The sequence below is a fragment of the Doryrhamphus excisus genome, chromosome 1 (assembly GCF_030265055.1).
Source record: "Doryrhamphus excisus isolate RoL2022-K1 chromosome 1, RoL_Dexc_1.0, whole genome shotgun sequence".
Taxonomy (NCBI): domain Eukaryota; kingdom Metazoa; phylum Chordata; class Actinopteri; order Syngnathiformes; family Syngnathidae; genus Doryrhamphus; species Doryrhamphus excisus.
Genome location: NC_080466.1, coordinates 28,811,335 through 28,838,296, shown reverse-complemented (window position 1 = coordinate 28,838,296; position 26,962 = coordinate 28,811,335). Strand labels below are relative to the sequence as shown.

The 26,962-nt window shown below is 39.1% G+C and overlaps 1 protein-coding gene and 2 long non-coding RNA genes across 4 annotated transcripts; 2 read left to right on the top strand and 1 right to left on the bottom strand.

The window, feature by feature from the left end:
* The first annotated feature begins 181 nt into the window (after nt 1-181).
* LOC131139082 (uncharacterized) lies at nt 182-8,844 on the top strand. Of its 2 annotated transcripts, XR_009132190.1 has the most exons (5): nt 182-331; nt 1,401-1,464; nt 4,550-4,607; nt 4,688-4,929; nt 5,011-8,844. It is a non-coding gene; the product is annotated as an uncharacterized LOC131139082 (long non-coding RNA). The 2 variants fall into 2 exon arrangements; XR_009132187.1 differs by having other exon boundaries at nt 4,550-4,929.
* Nucleotides 2,287-26,141, bottom strand: tshr (thyroid stimulating hormone receptor). The gene is made up of 10 exons (XM_058088337.1): nt 25,672-26,141; nt 21,230-21,301; nt 19,560-19,634; nt 15,317-15,391; nt 14,396-14,470; nt 12,021-12,098; nt 10,592-10,660; nt 9,633-9,710; nt 7,227-7,415; nt 2,287-5,937 (listed from the first exon to the last, which is right to left on the bottom strand). Exons 1-10 carry the CDS (start codon nt 25,830-25,832, stop codon nt 4,515-4,517), a joined length of 2,295 nt encoding a protein of 764 aa, XP_057944320.1. The 5' UTR covers nt 25,833-26,141; the 3' UTR covers nt 2,287-4,514.
* On the top strand, nt 20,935-26,910 carry LOC131139154 (uncharacterized). Its single transcript, XR_009132202.1, has 3 exons — nt 20,935-21,139; nt 22,875-22,975; nt 25,691-26,910. It is a non-coding gene; the product is annotated as an uncharacterized LOC131139154 (long non-coding RNA).
* The last annotated feature ends 52 nt before the right edge of the window (nt 26,911-26,962 follow it).

The window sequence follows — 26,962 nt, the reverse complement described above, 5'->3', positions numbered from 1 at the left end:
GCGTAAATGTGTTGTGAACGTACTTTTATTGCTGTAACTTTGGTCGTGTGTCTCTACTAATGAGGGTATTAAATGTATTGCCCGGGACAGCTCCATAATACGGGACTTATGTGACCTTTCGCCTTTGGCACGTGAAGGGGGCGGGGTTAAAAAAGGCGGAAGTGTGAGCATCACGTGCTGGAGAAGGAGTTAATTGTGAGTTTGTTCTGCGCATGCTCAGCTGTCACGTTCCAAATAAATGTTTGTTTATTCCCGTTTATTCAACAAGTTTATTCCCGTGTTGATGTCGGCTCTCCCTCACGACGGTTCGGAGCTTAATAACACTGACAAGGTAACAAGAGCAAGCTAATTTAGTAATGCTAGCTGTGTCATGCAGCTAAGCTAATTTAGTAATGCTAGCTGCGTCATGCAGCTAAGCTAATTTAGAAACGCTAGCTGTGTCATGCAGCTAAGCTAATTTAGAGTAATGCTAGCTGTGTCATGCAGCTACATGTTTATTTTGTGGTACACGTTTTTAGCTTACATGTTAATTATTGTACCATAAGCTTAAAATGATTGTATTTTGTGTGCAATTATCATGCATAACTGATTTGTCATTGCTACTATAAAACCTTTCTACAGATTGTGTATCATTTAGCAGATTTGCATGAAGAAAGTCTCCTTCAGCTGTCAGCTGTTTCTTTAAAACAGGACAAAATGAGTTCAATAAAACAATAATTAAAAAGAAACTCAAAAACCTAAACTGAATTAGATAATTTTAAACTAAATTATAAGCAAGAAAATCATGATTCCTGTTTTTTTGCCCAATGCCGCCGCTCTAATCCTGGGCTAAATATAAGTAATCATTGTCCTGAAAAGATGTCTTTGGAGGTAGGATCGACTCCAAGCTGCCTTCAAATTCACTTTTCTGACCAACTAATCCAACGTCTGGAGGTTTGTGGTCCTCCTTTTCCTCCTAATTCCTCCCCTGACCTCTGTGATACAATCCCTGTGTATTTCCTTCATCATTCCCTTTGCTGTATTGATGTTGTGTTTTATCACAAAGCCTCATTATTCAGGCTAAATGAGACATTTTCTCTTTATCTGGTCCTCGTCGGTCTCACCTGGCACGTCTGGGTGAGCCTCTCTCAGATGACTCAGAATTCCAGATACATTATTTTACCATGCATCTCCCAGTTCCAGGTTGTTTTAGTAACTCCTCCACTTTCTACAGCTTTCTAATGAGAGGCAACAGCTTGACCCCACAAGAGTGCCGTCCATGCCTACTGGCCCGTGGAATGACGTCATAAATGCAGGGATTTGATGTTCCCAGGAATAGGAACTGGGAAAAAAAGAAAAACTGCTAGAATTGTATCGTAAATCTTCTGATGCTGATTGTTTCTCTCTATGGTTGACTGCAGAAACCTAATCCGGAGTTAGGAGACCTCCAACGTGCAGTTCTGATCCCATCATTCAGGGTTTAAGGTATGGTTTATTGTTTTGGACATGCCTAACAAGTTAACATTTGCTCACTTCAACTGGAAATGAGTAGAGGAAGAGGCACAACTTCATTTTTGTCATGTTCAAATGTCATTCCTTCTCATAAAATTGTGATTTCTTTTATTGTAATGATTTTTATGACTTATTCTTGTAAAATATGTGTAGCCAGTAGATCCCTGTTATTCATGGGGTCTCTAAATCCCCAATAAATGGCAAAATATCATGAATAATGGATGCACATTTTAGATATTCTGAATCTTTTTTCAACTTTATGCAGGTGGGTGTCATCTATTAATAAATCCTTAAGGTGGCAGCGATATTTTGTCATGCAATTTGAAGCTAAAGTGTGTTACCTTGGTAGCTTGCTATGCTAGAGGTGGGTGTCTTTTATGTCCTGCAGTGATATTAGGAGTGCGAAAGTGACTATAAGGGTGTTATTTCATGTCTTTGTGGCTCTAGTAATGCTAAAATCTCTATTTAAAAAGACTAACAGTTTCTTTGGTCGAACTAAAAAAAATACATTATGGTCAAAGTACAAAAATATTCATTTAATGTCAAATATGACTTTAGTTTAGGTCTGAAAACAATTAACTGCAATAAACGAGGGACGACTGTACATGCAAAACTACACATGCAGTGGTAACCCACAAGGCATGCTGTGCAATGTGTCTGTAGCGACTCTCTACAGCCCTGCTAGCTCATCCATTTGTTTTTATGGCAAAGCATAACAAGCAACAGGAAGTCATTTGGGTGGTTTATTTTGATAATCAAGAAATTAAAGGCAAATGCACAAAATAATTCCATGATGCTTAGGGGGAAAAAAAATCACAATTATCAATACAAACATCCATTCATCCATTTTTTTTAATGCCACATGGCCTCATTAGGGTCACGGTTGAGCTTGAGTCCACTTGCATTGGGGGCAATGACTCACCAAGGGATGCACACAGTGTTTAATGAACACGCTGCCTACAACAGGACTGCAGTGCAACTATGATGAATTTTCCATTTTACAGTATTTTTAAATCCACTTGAAATCAAAGGGTCTCGCTGATGCTCAGAGAAGGCATGAGTGTGGTCATATCCTTGCAAATTATCAAAATTCCAGAAGATCTAAAAGTGTCTACCTTTCCAGGAAATCGGAGCATTTTTCCTTTAAAAAAAAAAAAAAACACAAAAAAAGTCACCTTGCGGATGAAATGCTAACCAGATGTTAGGCTGCCGTTGTCGGGAGACAGTCTCCTTTGACTTGTAATACTTTACTATCACACAAGCAACACACACGTGTGTGTGTGTGTGTGTCCATTATTTACTTAAATCTCACCCGGTGAAGGCAAAACTATCTCTGCTGATTGTATAAGTCACTTGTTCCCGTAAGAGGATGGAAAAAAATCAAAGAAAAGCAACCATGACATTCCACGGGAGAGATTCAGACAGACGATATTTGTGGTTCTCATACCTGCGTGTAATTTGTTGTAAATTGCTAATACTCAAAATCCGACCAGGGGTTTAGTTGTGGAATTGGATGCCAAGCTCTTCTTGGGAGACCAAACTGTGCAAACTACATTTCCAGCATCAGTGTACAACATTTATAATGATATTAACTGTCAGGAAAAAAAAGCAACAAACAAATGATTAGTTATTTTTCAATAATACAATAAATTATTTAACTATGAACATCCATCTATCTATTTTCCATTCATATAAGCCTATGGTTAGAAACAAAAGACATACAATTACCATCATATATACTAATGTTCAGTCTCAGATTACAAAAAAAAAAACAACTTTTCAATAATATACAATATACTGAGGTATTCCTATGACAAGAAGAAATGTTGTAGTATAGTAATCCCTTTTTTATTGTGGTTCATTCATTCCATTTCCACAAAGTAGAATTCCTCATTTATAAACCAAATATTTTTTGCAGTTAGAGCGTGGAAAACCTGTTTATGACCTTCTGAATACAGTTTTTGACCTTACTAGAGCTCTCTACACATGAAATAATACCCCTATAGTAATTTAATCCATTCCATTTCCACAAAGTAGAATTCCTTATTCATAAATCAAATATTTTTTTGCAGTTATAGCACGGAAACATGTTTTTGATTTTATTAGAGCCCTCTACACATGAAATAACACCCATATAGTAATTTAATTCATTCTATCTCCACACAGTAGAATTCCTTATTTATAAATCAAATAGTTTTTGCAGTTAGAGCATGGAAACATGTTTATGGCCTTCTGAATACAGTTTTGACCTTATTAGAGCCCTCTACACATGAAATAACACCCCTATAGTAATTTAATTCATTCCATTTCCACAAAGTAGAATTCCTTATTTAAAAATCAAATAGGTTTTGCAGTTAGAGCAAGGAAAACCTGTTTATGACCTTCTGAATACAGTTTTTGACCTTGTTAGAGCCCTCTGCACATGAAATAACACCCATATAGTAATTTTTACACTCATATTACCCAATATAGTGGACATATTAACTGAAAATAAGTAAGAGTATTGGGGTTGAAATGAAAATATATACAGCCAAATTAAACTATACAAATATGGTATATTTGTACAAGTTTTTTTTATTATTATATTTTATATATCTATAATTCAAATTTTACTAGGAAAAGTTTGAATATTAAGACGTACTCATTTTACCAGAATTAGATGACACAAACTGTAATTTTGCAAAGACAATGTATTAGAAAAAAATCACATAAAATAATGTCATGCATTACTTTTTTACTCCTTTTAGAAGAACTTGTGCTCATTGCCATCCCCGCTGTGCTTGCGTAACAAGGGCTCAGGGTTGTCGAGATGAGGTCAAAGTCATATTTCAGTGACACTTGATATTATATCCACCAACTGGAGGCGTAAAATCATCACAACTGAAATTGAGAAAGCAGCTGAACTTGGCCGGCCAAAGGAAGCCCACTGGAGCTTTCTGTTTTAAATATTCCAACAGGTCCGCCGGCACTTCAAGGCCTTTTTTTTTTTTTTTTTTTCCCCTTTCAAGAGTTCGGGCTGGTGTTCAGCTCACGTCTCCGTTTTTTTGGTTGTCCTCAGGGTTGTTTGCCTGTCGGCTGACCACTTGATGATACGTACACCTGGAGCACTTCTTGAGGTGAAGAGTCGAGTTATTTGGACTTTTTCTAAATTTGTCCTTGTCTTTACGGACTTGGGATGTCCCGCTGCTGCCTTTAGACGAGATGGTCTGACCTCTGAATACCTGAGCTTGCCGCTGGCACAGACCTACTTTACTGAGCAGGATGAAGACGTCCCCACGGAAGGCCTTGGTGAAGATGGCGTAAAGGAACGGGTTGGCGCAGGAGTTGAGTGGGTAGAAAAGCACCAATAGTATCTTAGAGTTTGAGACTGTGATGAGTGGCTGGTCCAACACCGCTGACATGGCGTAGAAGGAAATCGGTGCCATACACAGAAAGTCGGTAAATATGAGTACAGCCATGCGTTTTGCGATGTTTGTGTCCTTTGATCCGGATCGGTATTGAGGATTATGTACATTGCAGTAGATCTTCACGTAGCAAGCGCAGATCACCAGAAAGGCTATGATGTTGAGGACCAGCACTGAGATGACGTACACCAGAGCTTCGGTGGACTGGATGTCCATTGGTAGACATATGCTGACCTTCTGGTAGCTGCTAACCCCGACTAGAGGAAGCAGTGCTAGAAGAAGGCAGAAGATCCATCCGCCAAGCATCGCTGAGGCCGCGTGGTGAAGATGAAGCTTCCGGTCGAGCCGCATTGCAAACGTGATGGCGTACCACCTCTCAAGAGTGATCACAGTTAGAGTGTAGACGGACAACTCGCTGGCAAACACGGTGAAGAAACCTGCCAGCGCACAGCCCGGGCCCGTTTGCCAGTCGATGGCGTGGTTAAAGTACTCGGCCCGCGTGTGGAGGTCCACCGAGGCGATAAGGAGCAGATAAATCCCCATGCAGAGGTCTGCAAAAGCCAGGTGGCACATAAGGAAGCGGGACACGGAGAGCTTGTAGTGGCTGGTGAGGAGCACCAGGAGCACCACCACATTTCCAAGAACAGCCAGCAGACTCACAAACCACACCGACACTCTCAGGAAGGCGAAGCCCATGATGTCTTCGCAAGGGTTGAACTCATCAGGCACCGGCACGCACGTCACTTCCTCACCCTCCTCGCACACCACGTAATCGTAACGATTATCAAAGTCCTGACTCGTGTCCTCCTGGGGGTTCTTCAGGGTCTCACCAAAGCCGACGTTCTCATCCGGATGGCCCCCAAAGTAGGAGTGGTAGTGCAGGCTGCCATGGAAGTCGCCTCTGTGATCGGCATCACTCGTCTGTTCCTCTGGAGCCTCCTCGATCACATCTTGGAGGGATGGAGCATGCAGGGGCGCCACAGAACGCTTGTGATGCTGATCATAGAATGCCGTCAGGTTGCAGATGATATAATCCAAAAACCTAAAAACATGAGCAAGATTGATTTTAATAATAATTCAATCATTTTTTTTACCGCTTATCCTCACGGGGTCACGGGGGGTGCTGGCTGTCTTCGGGCGAGAGGCGGAGTACATCCTTGGACTGGTCTCCAGCCAATCACAGGGCACATATAGACAAACAACCATTCACACTCACATTCATACCTATGGACAATTTGGAGGCGATAATTAACCTAGCATGTTTTTGGAATGTGGGAGGAAACCGGAGAAAACCCACGCTTGCACAGGGAGAACATGCAAACTCCACACAGAGATGGCCGAGGGTGGAATCGAACTCGGGTCTCCTAGCTGTGTGGCCTGCATGCTAACCACTCGGATGTCGTGCAGCCGACTAATAATAATAATAATAATTACATAACCAAATTAATTTGATGTTAACGCTTTCTGACTAGTGCTGAATTACCCATCCCCATTCTGGCAGTCGCCTTCCAAGGATGAGTAGTTTTACTTTATTGTACTTTTATTATACAGGAATGGCATTCTTGTATGGCTGTTGATAATAACATTTATCTGTACAGTTCAGGTGCTATGAATAATTGAAAATTTTATGTTTTAAACTTGAAAATCAATGTCATGAAACAAATAGTGTTCGAGTTTGGGGGGTTCCATTGTAATTCATTCATTCATTTTCTGCCGCTTTTCCTCTTTTATATTTGTGAAAATGTATAAATATGTCATATAACAATCACTCCTTGCCGTCTCAACCACTGATGTGAAATCTTGTTCCTGTCTGCCATTTTTATAAAATGTGATTTTATGCTACTGTATTCTCTGGTACTGTATTGTAATTTTTGCCCTTTAAGCTGTACCAGAAATCATAATTTTCAAAACACTTTTCTAAAATATATTTCTCAAGCTGCTGCACCCTGGTGTCCTCTGGTTCACACCAGGAGAGACATGCTTCACGCTCACAATGATATCATTTACGTTATATAGACAGTACTTTTAAGGAAAGTGATTCCTATTATAAGTTATTATAAATCTGGCTTATGCTTGGTCCTACAATAACAACATGGAGTGACACTAATTATGGCGGCCAAGTTAGACGTTTCTATGTAAATACGTCAGGGAGTTGATTCAGTCCCCGCCAACATCCACATTATGCTACACTGTGGTACATCACCCAAATAGCATAATACTGCAAACTGGGAGTTTTTTTATTTGCTTTCATACAACCAACACATAACAAATAGTGTCTATAAAGCTAATTTGAACAAGAACAAAAAAAAATCCAATTACAACAAAGCTCACCCTCGTTTCTTTTTGAGATTTTTGAAGCCGCAGCAGTGGCTGGGGTAGGTGAGGTTAGCCGTGGTAAGGTGCTTGAAGGTTGTGATGGGTGGCAGTTTCTTGAGCGCCCAGACATTACGTGCCTTCAGCTCTCTTAGGGACTCCATACCTCTGGTGGGCAAGGAGGTGATACCCGTCTGGGATATGTCACTGAGGCACAGAGAAACAAATGAATGAGGGAAAAGCACAGATGGTTTGTTAGAATTATCGTAAAACACTGCACCGATTGGTGTTGCCTTCAACACCGAAACGTTCCAAGAGTTCATCTTAGCTGTGTGATCCAAAATGGCGGCATAATCAAACGGGACGCTAAACAAGCAGTTAACTGAGATACCACTGTATAGACTCTGTGGTACTTCTTTCCCTGTGTGAGAAATAGTTAACCCAGGGGTCAGCAACATGCGGCTCCAGAGCCGCATGTTGCTCTTTGGCCTCTTTGTTGTGGCTCCCTTTGCAATGCAAACACTCGAGTGGGGAAAATACACACCGTGTGAGTTCTGACTGGTGATTGGATGAGCAGACAGGACGCTATTGCTACTTACTATGCTACTTGTGTCACAATTTGACATTTGTAAAAAAATAAATGACAGATCATTTAAAAAAAAAAAACAGCATGGGAGCTTGTTTGCGGTAGAGTGGGTAAGTTTACAGTAATTGATGCATACATTCATGTAAGTTTATCTCCAATACTAGCAAAAGTACTCGATCAACTTGTCTTTTCTTATCTGAACTACTTTGATACCCCAAAATTCCTTCCAAATTTTACGGCCAAAACCGTGGGAGACCGTGGGCCAGGGAGTAAAATGGCTCTTTTCACAGTAAAGGTTGCCGACCCCTGAGTTAACACATAATCTTCAAGGACAGGCACAGAGACCAGACCAGAAAATTAGTAAGTTAGTTGACTTATTCAAATATAAGAGTTGAGGCGTCGGGTTTTAACAAGGAAATTCCAGAATCCCAAGGACGAGCCCTGGACAGAATGTGTTGCTACGGACCCAAACCAAATTGGACATCACAGGAGACCCACCACCCTTCCTGCTCTGAGAGGAACAGTGAAGTCGCAATGAGTCGGTCGAAGCAAGAGGGGGCGTAGTCAATTTTATTTAACCCATAATCTTCAAGGACGGGCACAGAGACCAGACCAGAAAGTTAGTTTACTTATTCAAAAAGTTGAGGAGTCTGGTTATTGCGGGAAGAGTTCTTACAAAGAAATTCCAGAATCCCAAGGACGAGTCCTGAACGGAATGTGTTGCTATGGACCCAAACCAAACGGGGCATCACAGGAGACCCACCACCCTTCCTGCTCTGAGAGCAACAATGACTATATCTGTCGGTCGAAGCAAGAGGGGCGTAGTCAATTTTAAGAGCCGCCACGATGCACCATGATGTTCCCCATTCTCAGGAACGCTGCTCCTTGCTTTAATCACTCTTACTGTTTAAATGTAAGGCGATTAATCTAAAGTTGACAACCGCTTGGTGAGTCTTTATTCAACATAAACAAACTCGCTGTGAAAGATAGTTCTGGTCCTTCTAGAGCAGGGGTCTCAAACACGCGTGGCCCGCAGGACACTAGTTTGAGGCCCCCGCCTTGAAATGAAAGTTTAATGTTAGTACGGCCCGCGCAAGTTTGATATGGATGCTGTATGGTATCATGTACCCAGAAAAAATTATTTTGTTTTATTAATGTTCATGTTAAAGGTTAAATAACTGTTAATAGTTATCCTCCCTATCCGTGTGGAAGTGGTAAGTTTTTGGCTATTTAAGTTTAAAGGAAATAACTTGAAGGCTACCGTTTAGGTCGCTACCTCTCTAGTTTGCGAGTTAGCATGTGTCTCAAGACCCTGCAGTTGCACAATATGTTGTAAATAAAAAGAGTATAAATGTGACTATAGTCGTGTTTTGTCATGTCTACAGGGCTCTAATAATGCTTTGTTCATTTTAATCTGAAAAAAATAATTTGTCTACCCACCAACTATATGTGGTTTCTTAAGTTTTTATTATTTGCCGTTGTATTATTATTATATTTATTTATTACTGATTGATTTTCTTTATTCTTGATTTATTTATTTATTTTTCATCTTATTTTGTGTAGAAAAATAAAAATTAAGATATTTGAGAACAGTGGAATGTTTTATCAAAGCTTTTCTTGTAGAAAATCGGAACCAAAGCAAAGTTTATTCATTTTTCTGTTTTTAATAAATGCGTTTTTTTTTTTTTTTTGGAAAACCTGATGCGGCCCAGTCTCACCCAGACCTAGCTCCAGTGGCCCCCAAGTAAATTGAGTTTGAGACCCCTGTTCTAGAGTTTTTCCCCTACTCTTTCTCCCCATTTTAAAGATGATAAAGACAGTAATTGCGAGGTACTTACAGAAACATGGGCCCGCTGACAGTGCCGACAAACGCTCTTTCATCCAACGTGGTTAAATACTTATTCCTGTGGAGATCCCTGTGCAGGAGAGTGAAAATAATCAAGTTATCGTCCTTGTTTCAGTCAAACCGACATCAGCGTTCATTGTAGCATAAAACTCCCATGAACTTAAGAACTGCACATACTTGAAATCCAACAGTCTCACCCACAGACCTAAGAAGACTACTTGCAGACAGTACACCATCTCTCCAATGTAATAAGAATAATAACGCTACAAGGAGCTGTGTTTGTCTTGGTTAAGCTCCGTTGGAATCACCTAACGCTGGACTGCAGATCCACACTCCAACACAAACACCACACACATGTTCAGACTCACAGATGGCTTAATTAGGCTCTTGTAAAGTGTCTGTCGTAGTTAGAAATAAACAAACGGGGGTAAAGCTACATCACACTGATATTGTATTCAATACCTCATATCCTGAATATGCAGGGTTCTGGATCGGTGGAATGCATGTTGCTGCAAAGTAATGATTATGGTCATAATTGACCTCTTGGAGTCCGTTACAAAGAGTCCAGTGTCCACTGAGTGGACGCTAGAAAGGAACTCTTAATGCAGACTTCCTCTTGCTCAATTTGGAGGCATATTTTCCCATGAGAACTTGAGCAGGCTAATCAAAAGCTTGGCTAAGGGTTTGTTCGGGTCTACTGAGATGCAATGAAACCAGGATTTAAAAAAAAAAAAAAAAAAAAAAAAAAAAACATGCATGACACATGTCGGCTATAGTTTTAATCCTACGAGTTGTGAGGTCCGAAAGTGCTGAGCAAAGCTGTCAAAGCAAACGGTAGAAATGCACTTAATTGCTTGTAGGTGAGAAGTTGAACGCACGTCTCATTTTCCCAACGTTTCAACTTTTCCCTTCTAACTATCGTCAAATCAGCAAGACAAGCTTTTGACATACACTTGATCCAGCTTGGTCCCGTTGAACGCGTGATGTTGAATTTCCCTGAAGCCGTTGCCGTACAGCATCCTGGAAGACAACAAGGGTTACCTACTAATCAATAACACATCAATGCGTCTTTATTTCACATCAACACGGTGACGTCTTGTCTCTGTGTGTGTAATTTTGTGGTTTAAAGGCTTACTTTTTTTTTTGTAAATACTGCTCGGTGTAATTAATGTACAATCCCCTCTTCCGTCAGTCTGAAACCTAACCACATGTGCATGAGCGCCTGTTGTTGTGTGTTTTTGTGTTAATATTGTATTCACAGTCAGGACATGTTTGCAAAGTGAGGTCATTCGGACCTGTCTGCACCTCCTCTAGGGTTATGAAAAGGCAATATGCTTTGGGTTTTACTGTAGACTTAATTAAATTCTTACTATTTATGGCGCAATGTTTGCTTTTTATTATTTTTTCTGGAATAGTGAAGTGGCTTGTTAGTACTTTTTTAAACAAATGGCCCCTCTGTCCAACTACAGTGAAACATTCTGAGGTCGACCGCAATAGGCAAAACCGGTTGACCTCCAATTTGTCAAGATTTTGAATCACTTTTTTCCCCCTTTTTTTTTTTTTTAGAAAATTGGAGGAAGGGGGGAAACAGGGCAAGTTTGAGGTTCTACAAAATATTAACGATTGATCGATTGGAATTGTAATCATAGGAAGACAACAAATGAAGGTATAAACATGCAACAAACAAGAATCTGTGGAATCGGGAGTGTGTCAACAAATTTATGCTATGCTATGCTAAAACGCTATGCAGCTAGATCCAGAAGAAAAATTATGGAAAATTAGATTTTTTTTTTTTTTAAATAACCACGGAACTAATAATAATATCATTATGAATCCAATTGCTCACTGTATGTTTAATAGTCAAGGAATCTAAATTCATTCATTAATTTTCTACCGCTCATGAGGGTCGCGGGGGTGCTGGAGCCTATCCCACCCAATCAGCCAATCACAGGGCACATATAGACAAACAACCATTCACACTCACATTCATACCTATGGACAATTTGGAGTCTCCAATTAACCATAGCATGGGGAATTGTGGAATTGAACTCAGGTCTCCTAGCTGTGAGGCCTGCGCGCTAACCACTTATCCGCCATACAGCCAAGAATCTAAATATGTAGATAAAATATATGTAGGACTAAAATGGTGTAAATCATAATATGACACGAAGTATTATGCTTGGAGGAGGTCTGCACTGATTTCTGTATTAACATTGTCTGCACTGGTAATAATGGTTTTAATAATGGCAATAGATTGACTGCGGAATAGATTTTTATCTTTATTATTAATTTGGAGGGAAAGTTTGTGCTCAATCCTTGAGGTTTTACTGCTTTTAAAAACGAATAGTTACATTTTAAAACATGTATGCCAATATCTCACACTGTTAACACGTCGCTGGTGATGCCACTGAATGAGTTGGGTGGGACCACCGTCATGTAAGGATGATCTACAATTTCCCTGCGGAAAAACAAAAACAAACAAAGAGCGCATTAAGTGGTGCTGTAAACATACAGAGAACTCCTCACTGGAAAGTGACACAGGCGGGGTTCTTATGGACGATTGATGTGTTGTAACTTATTACAGTATAGCTGGAAAATGAAAGTGTGTAGCGAAGATGATTGATGGAATGACTCAGCGGCGTGAAAACCGCACACACTAGATGACTCAGAGCATCTCGGGAGTATATACTTTTTAAACAAGTGCAAACATAAGCGCTTGTGTCGTGTTCAGTTCATGGCGACGAGTAACATTGCAGTTGGAAAGCAACCAAAGCAGGAACTCACAAATTTGCTTGGCAGTCTGCTCTAAATTGCCTTGTCACTTTAAGAACAAGTCAAAAAAAAAAAGTGATGAACCTGAATTCAGAGTCAGGCTTTGGAAAACATATAGTGGAACCTCGAAATTTGAACATCCCTAAGGTAAACCAGGGGTGTCAAACATCCGCATACTGATAATCAAACCTCGCGATCGTGCAGAGTTACTTTCTCTCTTCCGTTGTAGCGCTGCACTAGTGGTGTGTCAGTCATGAACGAGCAGGTCAAAAGAACTAGTTCTTTTTATGAACGGAAAAAACAAGGTCACCGCCCCTAAAATACCTATACCAGGGGTCTCAAACTCAATTTACTTAGGGGCCACTGGAGCTAGGGTCTGGGCAAGGCTGGGCCGCATCAGGTTTTTCAAAAAAAACCAAAACGCATTTATTAAAAACAGAAAAATATACAAACTTTTTCAGTGCTTTGGTTCCGATTTTCTACAATAAAAGCTCTGAGAAAACATTCCACTGTTCTCAAATATCTTAATTTTTATTTTTCTGCACAAAATAAGATGAAAAATAAATAAACAAATCAAGAATAAAGAAAATCAATTAGTAATAAATAAATATAATAATAATAATAAAACGTCAAATAATAAAAACCACATATAGTTGGTCGGTAGACATTTTTTTTTTCAGATTAAAATGAACAAAGCATTATTAGAGCCCTGTAGACATGACAAAACACGACTATAGTCACATTTATACTCTCTTTATTTACAACATATTGCGCAACTGCAGGGTCTTGAGACACATGCTAACTCGCAAACTAAAGAGCTAGCGACCTAAACGGTAGCCTTCAAGTTATTTCCTTTAAACTTAAATAGCCAAAAACTTACCACTTCCACACGGATAGAGAGGATAACTATTAACAGTTATTTAACCTTTAACATGAAGATTAATCAAACGTAATCATTTTTTCTGAGTACATGATACCATACAGCATCCATATCAAGCTTGCGCGGGCGCACTAACATTAAACTTTCATATCAGGGCAGGGGCCTCAAACTAGTGTCCTGCGGACCACATTTGGCCCACGGGCCGCGTGTTTGAGACCCCTGACCTATACAATCCGTTCAATTGCAAATGCTTTTTTTTTTTTTTGATTGGCTGGAGAGTCAGTTCACCGTTCCTTTTGCAAAGCGGGACTATCTGCGTTCTTATCTGTCTTATCCTATCGTCGCGCCTCGCTCTGTGTGTGCGTGGGGTTAGCCGACTGAAAGACCCAGACCGAGCGATTGACCGACACACTGTTAATTCCGTTCACAAAAAAGAACTAGTTCTTTTCACCCGTTCGTTCATGACCGACACATCAGTAGTCATCACGTGTTGTTGCGCTGTTGAGTCGGAACACGAGTGAACGGACTGAATCGACACGACTGATCACAGACTAATGACCAATTGACTGAAATGAATGGCTCTTTTCACCGAATGAACCGGAATGATTTGGTTCACTGAAATGAACGGTTTTGCCCACCACTACACTACACTGATTTTTATTGTTTACGCGTTTTTGTGATGCAGTTGTATTGCACATTGTTTTTGAAAAGCCAAACTATTTACTTAAGTGTCCCCAGCAACTAACCGGAATTACGTTCCTCATCACTGAAATCTGACCAGAACTGAGCTCACGGGACCAAGATGGGGGGGGTAAATCACCGTTGATGCACTACATCGTTGATGTGGATTATGAAAGAACGGGTTACCATAAGTCAGAATTCAAAAAGTGAATCAAGAGCATTCCACGGTCAATTGGAAAAGGGTCAGGACTGTAGAGATGAAGTCTTGACATAAACTGTCAATAAAAGCCTTTGACACGTATGACATGTTTCAGTATATCATAGTAACATCTACGTATACATGTATCATTCTCAAAACATTTAGTTATGACTGTAAATGCATTCATAACCCATACAATAACCGTTATAATGTAATAACTTACAGGATGAAATTGTTGTCAGTCGAGTGGATGTTGCTCAGGTCGGGAAAGACAGTAAGGCCTGTATTGAAAATTCCCCTGAGAAACATAAAGATTATATTAGACAAGATCAGTGTATTTGTCCTTTTTCAGTATTCTATCTACAGTAAACCTCGGATATATCAGATTCAATTGTTCCCACTGGTTTTGTCCGATATAAGCGAAATCCGTTATATGCGTATACCGGAAAATGTCCGTTTTACGCATATAACGGATTTATATCCGGTATATGCGTAAATCGGATTTTATCCGTTATAAAAAGGCACTTCCTTGACTATGTTTCCAATGTACCTGGACTGGGCAATGAAAAGAGACGTAAGGTAATGAGAATTTAACTTTATTGGACTCTGAGCATAACAAATTGTTAATTAAGTTAGGCCCTGTTACGCCCGTCAGGCCTAGGTTATTTCCAATAGTGAGGTTAAGATCTCATTCAATAAATCCCAGGGTGTTTTCTGGCAGCATTTGCCAGAATAACCCAGTTTCGTCGGCATTAAAAATGTCCTCTGCTTTAAAACGTCTCAGAATGTCAGCTAGCTTCGGAGCGCCACGATGCGGCCATCCGATATATGCGAGGGAAATTTAATGGAAATGCATTGGAACGGGACTGGAGATTTTGTCCGAAATAGGCGAAATTGTTATGAAAAATCCGATATATGCAATGAATTTTTATTGGAAATGCATTACAGAAAAATCGGTTCTTTTTCATCTGTCCGTTGTGAGCGAATTTCCGATATATGCGAGTCCGATATATCCGAGGTTTACTGTATAATAACCTGTATAAAATATTATCATTTTTGTGCTGTTTGTGTTTAATTCTTGACATTAAAAGCCCCAAAAGGGTGGGTTTTACCAAATGTATTAAATGGTACATTTAAAACTCACAGATATTTCAGGTTTGGGAGATTCTTAAAAGCTTCGGGGTCAACGTAGGTTAAACTTTTGGCGTTCCGTATTTCTCTGAAAATGAAAATGAACATCCGTGTTTTAAATGTTGAAAAGTTGTGAATACAGTGGAATACAAACACATCCAGAGACACTTAATTGAACATGTCCTTGTGAACAGGTCAACGGGCAAGATGAAGGAAACGCGATGCCGACAGCCAAATCCAGAAGTAGAATTTAAAAAAAAAAGTGTTTCATTAGCATGTGTTTACTCTGGTTCCCCAAGACTACACTGAGCACTGCAGTCATGTCTAAGCCCAAATGTGCCTTGGCCTTGATTCACATCCTGGCTAACAGTCTGGCAGAGAGATTTACTGTACTGTATTTGAGTAGGCTCCTTTATAAGTTCATAGAACCATTGCCAATTAGTGTACTTATTTGGTCATGCAGATGCTTTTGGGTTCAGACTTACACGTTGAATATATTTTCAGTTGTCCTGTCTGAGCCTTTTATGATCATTTTCACTTCCAGTTGATGGCTTTCCTTTTCTTTGGCACACTGCTGCATGGGAGACGTAATGAAGTGTAAGAAGTTAACTCGTAAGCGATGTTATCCTTCCTCAGTCTTCCAAGGCACAGGCCGCATTCTTTTGCTGCACGTGGTACGTATTATTATTCCGCCGTGCACGCTGTAACTACTTCTCAAGAGAGTCTTGTGTTTATGGATCAAAATTACGTTTTTATTTCATCCATCGTAACACAGAACATCATAAAGGACGACCTTTTAATATGCATTATCATACTTTTAATCTGCAAGCTATTAAAATTAAGGGTAGGTTTTGACCGATCATTGGTTATTACTTATACAATTTGTATGCTTGTTAACTTGTTAGCTTGTATAGATACAATTTCAACACACTAATGAAGAAAGGTTAGGTCCACACTGAAAAGTGCCGTAAAAATAAAATAAAAAATATGGAATGTTTGAACAGGATTTTGACTGATATTTCAAGGTACACTGAATATTGTGCTTTATATGGCTATATAAACAAGGAATCTACCAAAATATTAGATTAAAAACAAAAGTTTGTTTCTACATTTTGGAACATAGGTACGTTTCAGGAAAATATCACTTCCTGTCTAGAAAATTGAGAAAAACGGCTTTTTTGCAAAAAGATACCTTTCAAGCATAACACACACATTTTTTTTGCTTTTGTGATTAACTATTAACTAAAATCATTCATTCATTCATTCATTTTCTACCGCTTATCCTCACAAGAGTCGTGGGGGGTGCTGGGGCCTATCCCAGCTGTCTTCGGGCGAGAGGCGGGGTACACCCTGGACTGGTCGCCAGCCAATCACAGGACACATATGTATATTCAAACAACCATTCACACTATGGACAATTTGGAGTCGCTAATTGACCAAGCATGTTTTCTGTGCACTGTTGCATGAAGAGGAGTGTATTTTTCTAGATTAGCCTTGGGAAAATATTTTAAAAAGGTTTAAAAAGGTTTAAAAAGACAACCAAAAATACAATATATGTATTAAATAATAGCACATAAGGCAACCTATCTCTAGTTTAAGTAAAGCAAAAGTAAGAATACACTTTTCTTTGCGTGTACCGTAACTCTGTATTGAGCAATCTATCCTCCTTTCATCATTGGTGCCTCTCTAATTCCTAGCAAAGAACGCAAACAGTCTTGAAGTATGTGGTTTCTGTTGAGACGGGACCCCCCCCCCCCCCCCACCCGGTTCCACCCGCCCAATCATCAGTTTACAAGTGCTGTCTCACATCTACAGCTGCTGTTGGCCTAAAGCAGCCAACGGGAAGCGGTGCATTAATTTGTGTGTCTGACCCTGAAGGAAACCTGAGTGAGACGCTATTATCTAGTGTACCGCACCAATCAGAGGAAAATAGGGCCCAAGAGATGTCAAATAACAGAAAACAGATACCAACCTCAGCTGCTTGGAATGATTGCTTCTGTCTGTATTTTTGTTATCTGTAATTAGTCCGCTACTTTAGAAAAGACACTAACCGAGGAGGTCATTTAGCTGCACTTGCGTTCATCAATTCACGCGGTCGTTAATCATAGTCGCTGCAAACGGCGACACGGCCGCATTTAACACCGTAATTGGAGAGTGGAAATAAGTCCCGCGAAATGCTGCGGTGGATTGTGTTGGAAGAAATCCGTCACTCAGACAGGCAGGTTTTGGAGCAGGACACGGAGAGCTAGGTGCACTGCAGAAGGAAGTGTGTGGTCCAAAACCTGGAGAATGCATACATAAATCTCCTAATTGAGACAAGAGTAAGAGTGCACCTTGCTTGACTTTTCCACCCGAGACACTCCTGCAAGAGCCGGAGCGTGAAGGAGCTCTTTCCGCTCTGACAAACTTATTCTGCCTGTCTGCTTGCACCGGCCTCCACAGTCATGTCCGTAATAAATAATACATGATACTTGGTTGTTTGCATTTATCCACATGTAAGAACCCGATTTTTCTATGAAAATTTATTTAAAAAAAAAAATTTTTATTCACCATAAGTCGGTCATAATTTTAATTTTCACTGTATCGTGACGGATCTCCGGCATTTCAATATGACAAACGAGAAAAAAAAAATCGCCAAGTCCCTCCATCCCAAACCGCTACTGTCCAATTCTACCAATTATTATTATTATGCCGCGTTCAAGATGCTGTGCTCCAATAAGCTAGTGTATGTTATGGGGTGGAGCTGAACCCGAATACGGTATTCGGAGCGACATGAATAATTACTTTTTTACGAATAATTAATTCTAACAAGGGCGGCACGGCGGTCTAGTGGTTAGCGCGCAGACCTCACAGCTAGGAGACCTGGGTTCAATTCCACCCTCGGCCATCTCTGTGTGGAGTTTGCATGTTCTCCCCGTGCATGCATGGGTTTTCTCCGGAGTACCCGGAGTTTCCTCCCACATTCCAAAAACATGCTAGCATATTGGACTCCAAATTGTCCATAGGTATGAATGTGAGTGTGAATGGTTGTTTGTCTATATGTGCCCTGTGATTGGCTGGCCACCAGTCCAGGGTGTACCCCGCCTCTCGCCCGAAGACAGCTGGGATAGGCTCCAGCACCCCCGTGACCCTCGTGAGGAAAAACGGTAGAAAATGAATGAATCAATAATTCTAACAAATAGGGGTGGGTGACATAGCAGTCTGTGTGTGTGTGTGTGTGTGTGGTGACACCATAGTTGTGTCCTGTGACAAGGAAAAGAGGATTTTGGACATTTGTATTACTCTTTAATTGGTCAAGCAGCCAAATTTGTTCATAGATGGGTGTTCAAAATGGACCTTGTGCATCTCTGTGAGATAATTGAGCAAATTAATCAAATTTACAAAGATTAACTCATTCAATTTCAGTAATTTTTCAAAAGCCACCCCTCTTGGTATCAGCCATTTTTGACTGTTTTTTTTGGTATATACCAAAAGAAAGATGGGACTCTCTGCTTCCAGTTTTTTTTTTTTTCAGTAATCAGCAGTTGAACATAGATAAGTTTCAGCAAAAAAAAAAAAAAAGGCTATTCGTGAAAAGATACATTTCACTTTGACACAAATATAGCCATATAGTTAGCCAAAATGTGTAAACAACTATAAACTAACAACATAAACACAAAAAATGGTTACTTTACATGAAAATAACAATTCAATATAAGTATTTAACATTTTCATATTTGCAACTAAACTGTATTATGCATTAAAATTTGTCTTCACGTAACACAAACAAAAGTAACAAAAGTGCTCTCTTCTATTGTGGAGTTGCCTCTCGTGCAAAAAATATGATATTACTCAAATGTTAACACAGTGTGTGTGTATATATATATATATATATATATATTTTTTTTTTTTTTTTTTCATTGGTGTCTATGTATACTGTATTATACACACCACATTGTCACACACTACTTACTGATTGCAGGGCATGCCACCCACCACACAGTCACACAACACACCTTCTGTTAACAGTTAGCCAAGGTCTGCACTCCACTGAGTACGCTAACGTATCTTTCCTTCGGCATTTTTGCTCGGCAAAACCATCTCAGCCAATTCCAATATCCAGTTTCCGAAACCGAACCATCAAAGCACACAAATGTAAAGCAAGTGAGCCTCTTCCAAGGCTGAAACTGAAACATTTCTATCACCCAGCTGCTAATAGAGCAGTTTACTCAACAAGGATCAATAAAGCGTGTGTGCCCTTCACTTGAGATACTCACATGTGGGTGATTTTCCTCAGGCTGTGAAAGCAGTTCCTCTCCAGTCTCTGCAGGGTCACATCCACCGATATATATCTACAAGAAACAATCACAGTACAAGCACTGTTCTGCTCTGAGAGTTCGTGTTTTATGTGATTTTAACCTTCTTCTTGTGTTAGATTTCTGGTATCATCTCTTTATGTTAACGGGTCGGTTTTGACCCATGTATTAAATCAGCTATAAAATACACTAAAAATAATAAGTTACCATTAAATTTGCTTCTCATGTCTTGGTTACCTTTTTAGGCTTCCTCATCCATGATATACTTTTGGTGTGGGCATGTAGGTTTTTTTTGTCACTATACAACCTCAATTTTAATTTCCAAAAATGGTAAACTGAACGTCAAAAGAATCATATTAATAAATTGAAGGTTCTTTTGTTACTGGCTATTACTGAGAGCTATAGAACATATCTCTTAAATCAATTGGTTTTATTTATTTTCTCATTTTAGTATTAATCACTAAAGAAACATCTATGGCAGGGTCTCAAACTCAATTTACTTGGGGGCCACTGGAGCTCGGGTCTGGGTGAGACTGGGCCGCATCAGGTTTTCCAAAAAAAAAACGCATTTATTAAAAACAAAAAAATTTTAAAAACTTTGCTTTGGTTCCAATTTTCTACAAGAAAAGCTCTGATAAAACATTCCACTTTTCTCAAATATCTTACTTTTTATTTTTCTACACAAAATAAGATGAAAAATAAATAAACAAATCAAGAATAAAGAAAATCAATCAGTAATAAATAAATAAATATAATAATAATACGGCAAATAAAACTTAAGAAACCACATATAGTTGGTGGGTAGACAAATTATTTTTTTTCAGATTAAAATGAACAAAGCATTATTAGAGCCCTGTAGACATGACAAAACACGACTATAGTCACATTTATACTCTCTTTATTTACAACATATTGCGCAACTGACTCGCAAACTAGAGAGCTAGCGACCTAAACGGTAGCCTTCAAGTTATTTCCTTTAAACTTAAATAGCCAAAAACTTACCACTTCCACACGGATTAACTATTAACAGTTATTTAACTTTTAACATGAACATTAATCAAACGTAATAATTTTTTCTGGGTACATGATACCATACAGCATCCATATCAAACTTGCGCGGGCCGCACTAACATTAAACTTTCATATCAAGGCGGGGGCCTCAAACTAGTGTCCTGCGGGCCACATTTGACTGTGGGCCACAGTTTTTTAAATTTTTTTGTTTTTAATAAATGCGTTTTTTTTGTTTTTTTTTTGAAAACCTGATGCGGCCCAGTCTCACACAGACCCGAGCTCCAGTGGCCCCCAAGTAAATTGAGTTTGAGACCCCTGGTCTACAGTATATTTGACTACATCATGCTTCTCTACAGGGAGTCCCCCCGGCCCCCTTTAAAGCTTGGCTCAAATACCAGTGTTGAAAACCTTCCTGCGGTCAAATGAGTGCTTTTGGCGTTTGAGGAATGTATTAACGCTTCCAGCTGTGCAGCCAGAGGTGATACTCGACGGAGAGAGGATCATTCGTTTGAGTGTGAGGCAGACAAAGGGTATGTGTGTGTGTGTGTGTGTGGGGTGGGGGGGGGGGCATGGCTGAAAAGGAGCAGGTGGAGCAGAGTAGAATGAGAGTTGGTACTCACATCCGCGAGATGTTGACCAGGTTGGCAAAAGCATCTGACGGCACAGAGGACAAGCGAGTCTCGAAAAGCCATCTGCTTGGAAAGATAGAAGGGATTTTTTTTTTTTTTTTAAAGCAACACCAAAACTTTAGTTGTTACAAACTTGGAAGAAGGCAAAACAAATCAATTTTGTTGACTAGCAATGTGATCTTGGACTTTTCCCAACCTATTGATTGAGTACCAAGTGTTAACAGATGACCTTGTACAGTGGATTCCACACAGTACTGCAAATTTTAAAGCAAAATTGATCTGAAATCGAGAAGAACATCGTTAAGCTAACACGGAGAAGTTTAGAGGGTTGGGTGAGCAAGCCGTGCATCACAAAAAAAATGGCATTTGTAAAAAGTGGGGAATTCATGTCAAGCTCAATTTTTATACAGGGTCAGGCAAAATGATCTGACACATTTGTAGGTTAAATAAAAGTAAAATAAAGTAAAGAAACAAAAAAGTGTTTTTATTTTCGAAAAGTACATATAATGCCATTCTGTTTCATTGTGTTTTAAATATTTAAATCAGTTCTGGCGGTGCGAAGTCAGCCGCTTGTTTTGGTTTCAATGCAGATCCAGTCGCTCTGAAGTTGGTAACCCATAACAAGATGGTGTTTGAAGTGCAAACGGGTACTCAGTTGCAGTTAGATTTGTTTTTGATAAACGTTTCCACAATGAAAGCGCCATGCTCACCACTCCAATTCATGGCAACAACTGAAAAAGAAACCAAAAAACAGAATGGCATTATATGTACTTTTTGAAAATAAAAACACTTTTTTTTTGTTTCTTTACTTTATTTGCCTTTTATTTAACCGACAAATACAGTAAACCTCGGGTATATCGGATTCAATTGTTCCCACTGGTTTTGTCCGATATAAGCGAAATCCGTTATATGCGTATACCGGAAAATGTCCGTTTTATGCATATATCAGATTTATATCCGGTATATGCGTAAATCAGATTTTATGCGTTATAAAAAGGCACTTCCTTGACTATGTTTCCAATGTACCTGGACGCGCAGGCAACGCTGCAAACACTGCAAATGACGTCGTATAGCGGCCTGTCACGATTCGGCGAATCGGAGCGCCACGATGCGGCCATCCGATATATGCGAGGGAAATTTAATGGAAATGCATTGGAACGGGACTGGAGATTTTGTCCGAAATAGGCGAAATCCGTTATAAAAAATCTGATATATGCAATGAATTTTTATTGGAAATGCATTACAGAAAAATCGGTTCTTTTTTATCTGTCTGTTGTGAGCAAATTTCCGATATATCCGAGTCCGATATATCCGAGGTTTACTGTATGTCAGATTATTTTTGCCTGACCCTGTATTTCCCTAACAAATATTGCCCATTGAAACTACACGTCTACATACGTACGGAGTGTTGGTATTTGAACTGACTTTATACAGTTTGTAGGTTCTAAATTAGTATAAAATATTGTTTTGCATGTACTGTATATTAGTGTAACATTGTGTGTTCCACATGTTTTTGACTGGACTACTTCCTGTACAACCAAGATGAGGTTTTCTACCAATTATGGAGATTATAAGCATAAAGTGGCAGGTTTTTGCACCAAAAATTCCTTAACCAGGGTCCAAAAATTCCTTGCAGGGTCATGAGTGCTGAGAGGTGAATGTGAGAAACCGCTGTATCACACTCGAGGCCTACCTTGCATGGTTTTCTGGAGACTTAACCGTCACGTGTCTCAGCTGGTAAGATGAATGTTCATTTCAGTTTGACTTTGATGTCAAAAAATGACTACTATGACGCCATTGCTTGTATACAGTCAGGAAACAATAAGCTGAGTCAGAGGGTTCTGATCTGGCTCCATCACTCTCACATTGGGGGGGGATCATTTTACATACCACAACAATACTTTGACAAACTCAAACAAACACCCCAACACAGAGCAGACCTTGGCACCTAGAACATTCCAACCCACCCATCATCAGAACCTGCATAGCACCTCTCGGCACCAACCCAAATAACCGGCATAAAAACCAATGAGCCCGTCTCATTGGCTTAAGGAGAAAATTACACCCTCAATTTGGATTTGGATGGAAACCCGAGAAAACAAACAGGTTGGGAATTGGTTTTGAAGTGAAGCAAAAGCCGCATAATTCATGGTTGCGTCAGCAGAATTGACGACATGGCGGTGTTTACCATAGACTTTTATTTTGACGGATAATGAGATGAAGCTAGAGCTTCTCCACTGATACTAACTAAAACATTTTTATTTAACAAATGCTTTAAATAGTGTCTTGTTATAACCATAGTAGGCTTTAGTGATCCATACCTTTTGGTTGACCAGCCAGGACACCTGTCACATGGTTTTTGTAATAACATCTGTTGAATGTTCCCGCACATATATATATACATATATATATATATATATATTTTCCATTACTGTTGTTTACTTTGCCGTTAGTTATATAAGCAGTATATTCAGCGGTTTTGAAAGTGTGAGGGGCGCCTCCCCTGGGACTTGAAGGGAGGCACAGCAGCTTAAGAAAAATAAAGAGAAACATTTTTCAAACCTGCTAAACTCATTTCAGTTGTGTTAACATTATTTTCATTTTTGCGGTGGCGTAGTGGAGGCCCTAAGTGGATATAAAAAAGATTACATTTTATGAGCCTGTGTAGTACAATAATCCCTCGCTTATCACGGTCAATTAGTTCCAAACCTGATTGTGATAAGTGATGCCTTTTATAAGTATAATATTTCCATAGTTAGAGCAACCTAGCATGTTGGTCATTATGACATTAGAGCCCTGTAGACATGAAATAACACCCCTATAGTCACCTTTACACATGTATTAACCAATATAGTGGCCATAAAAGATAATAATAATAATAATACTCATGCTTGTGTGTATTGCTTTAAATGTGTTCCGGCACTCTGGGAGCTGAGTGGAGGGTGGACAGGAAGTGACATCGGGGTTCTGAGTTGAGTTTTTGCTTCATATGAGTTACAGTCACAACAGTAGCCCGTGTTAGGGATTATTTTATCTGTTGTCTGCATGTTGTTGAAATTGTCGAGTCTGGTGCTTGTGTGTCTCACCGTCCATATCATTCCATTGTTTTTGATTGCATCCTCTAAATACCTTTAGTGTATTTGTATTGTTGTTCATCTAGCCAGTTCTATGCTATAAAATGCTTAATTCAGGCAAAAATAATGTTTAAATTATTACATTTCTTTTTCTTTTAATAGGCTATATTCAACCATACATATTCTAAGATGATAGAGTATGCTTAAGAAAGTGCTGCAAACATTGTGTTTGAAGGCATCGTCATGCTCTGCAGGCTTTTAAGGGTGCTTTCTTTCCACCTTTCTGACTCCCACTGACACAGGCGGTGACCTTTTACAGGAGCATACGCAAAGAAGCCCCCCAATGGTGACACGTTCTTCCGTTTTAGGTGTTCTGTATGCAGTCATTGCATTTGTAGTTAAGATTTTCTAACATTTCTGCACACTTACTTACTTTATAATATGGAACTCACATAAATCTGATCGATGTTATCTTTATCAGTTCTGATATTTTACATTTTACAAACCAACTTGTATGATATGATATGATATGGTAAGATGTTATAATATACTTTATGGCTGAAAGAAAAACCTATATGTCAGCTTTGTAATGTAGGTGAAAAAGCGTATTATTAGTATGAACATTTTTCACGTTTTTCCATTTCTTGTTCTTTTTTTTTCGCCCCCAAAAATTCCAAAGTTGACATTTTCTCTGACTTTTATTCAATAATATTTTGACTTTATTCTTGAAGTATAACTTTTTCCCAACCTAATTTTCCAAAATTGGCAATATAATTTTTTGTTTAGTTTTGCCTCTGACATGAGAAATAACAACTTAATGCTTTGAAAAATGACATGTTTTTTCTTCAGAATATTACCACTTCATTCTCATAAAATGAGAATCTTTCCTGTTTTTTGTAAAGAGTATGACTTTATTCTCCTAATATCATAACTTTTCCCCCGACCTAGTTTTCCCAAATTTGCAATTTCATTCTTGTTTGTCACAATATTACAACTTTAAAAAATAACATCCTTTCCATTTTATGCTTCTAAAAAATACATTATTTCCTAATACTATTATGACTTTATTCTTACATAATTAAGGCAACTTTTTTTTGCTATTGTTGTCTTGTTTAATTGCATTTTAAGAATGTGCTGTATGACAATTAAAAACTGCACTTTGGACACCGCTATCCAATGAAAATCCAGAATAAAGTCTGAGCTTTGAACCGGCAGATAGCATGGCTACTTGACAGACTGTTAAAGTGTCATGTGGGAACACTTTTGGTGGGGAATAGCTGCATTATGATGAATATTCCGACAAGGTTTAACATCCAACAGCTATAAAAAAATAAAAAAAGCAGATGAAAATGTACTTACAGAGTCTCTGTGCCTGCAGGGAAATCGGGGAGTCTGTCAATGTCAACACAGGAGATGGTGTGACTCTTCCATTCTGTGCACTCGCAGGCATCAGGACAGGAGTCAGCCTGGGACCAAGTGCTCATATGGAGGACAAACAAAGTGCATAATATCACTTGCATTTTGGAGTGCCACTCTGTGGAAGTCTCTGGTGGTCCTCTTGGTGATCTGTGTGCAGAATAGCATATGAATTGTTGCTCAAATCCTTTCAAAGAGTACTTGTTTTCTTCCCAGTTTCCCAAGAGATTCTTGTCTGTGAGGCTGAGACGTCGGGATGCTGGAGGACGGGCAGCCAGAGCTCTTTAGTGGACTTTTTTTTTTTTTGGAGGTGGTCTTCGACTTGAGGGTGGACTTATGAGGCACTCTTGTGTTAGATTGGAGAATAACTCCCAGCCCAATTCTTATCTTGTTCTCTTCAGTTCTTATGGGTGTTATGCATGGTATGGTAAGTTTTGTTACAAGTTACATTAAGGAGCATCATGTTTGCACCATGCAACATGCTCATTTAATCATATATAGACAGTATTACTAATAATTAATACACCATTTTTTTTACATGTTGACAGGTTTCTCGTTTGTTTGCTTCCTGTTTAAGTGTCAACATTTACTAATTTAAAAAAATGCAAAAAGCAAGAGATAGATATTACAAAGTGATGAAAAAAGAAATGTAGGAAAAGGTGTGGGAACAAAATAAATTGAGCAAATATTGGTAAAAAACAATCTGTGTTGGAATCTCTAGTTGCTCTAAACTATGACAGGAAGTAGTTAGTTGGGGTTCCCCAGGGGTCAATCCGGGGAACCCCTGTTGTTCAATCTGTACATCCTTCCGTCGGACAGACGAAGGTGAACACGATCCTTCAGATTTACTTTGTCACTACGTCAAACAGATCAGTGTGTGGATGCAAATATTTTTTCTGCAGGTCTTCTGCAGATTCCCGCAGTCAGGACCAAACAAGGTGAGGCCGCATTTCAGTTTCATCAGGCTGAAAACACTTTATATTATATTTTATATCATATTCAAATGTGCGTATGACAACTGAAAGTATTTAATTCATTATTACTTTTCTAATCTACTTTTTGGGGTTTTAAATTATTTTTTTGCCTTCTTTTCTGTAAAGTACTTTGAATTATCTTGTGTATGAATAAATCTTGTGCTCAATAAATAAATGTGACTTGCCTTGCTGAAAAAAATGACAAAAAAACGGCAGTGACAGCTTCTGCAGTGTTACCAGTAAACTAAGAGCTAATAAAG

What these genes read in the sequence shown, in the direction of transcription:
- tshr (XM_058088337.1), bottom strand. Translation starts at nt 25,832, where the DNA reads ATGCAAGTGATATTATGCACTTTGTTTGTCCTCCATATGAGCACTTGG. An exon ending in GTCAGCGGGCCCATGTTTCT is followed by an intron (nt 7,416 to 9,632) that starts GTAAGTACCTCG and finishes TCTGTGCCTCAG; the next exon opens with TGACATATCCCAGACGGGTA. An exon ending in AATCTCAAAAAGAAACGAGG is followed by an intron (nt 5,938 to 7,226) that starts GTGAGCTTTGTT and finishes TCATGTTTTTAG; the next exon opens with GTTTTTGGATTATATCATCT.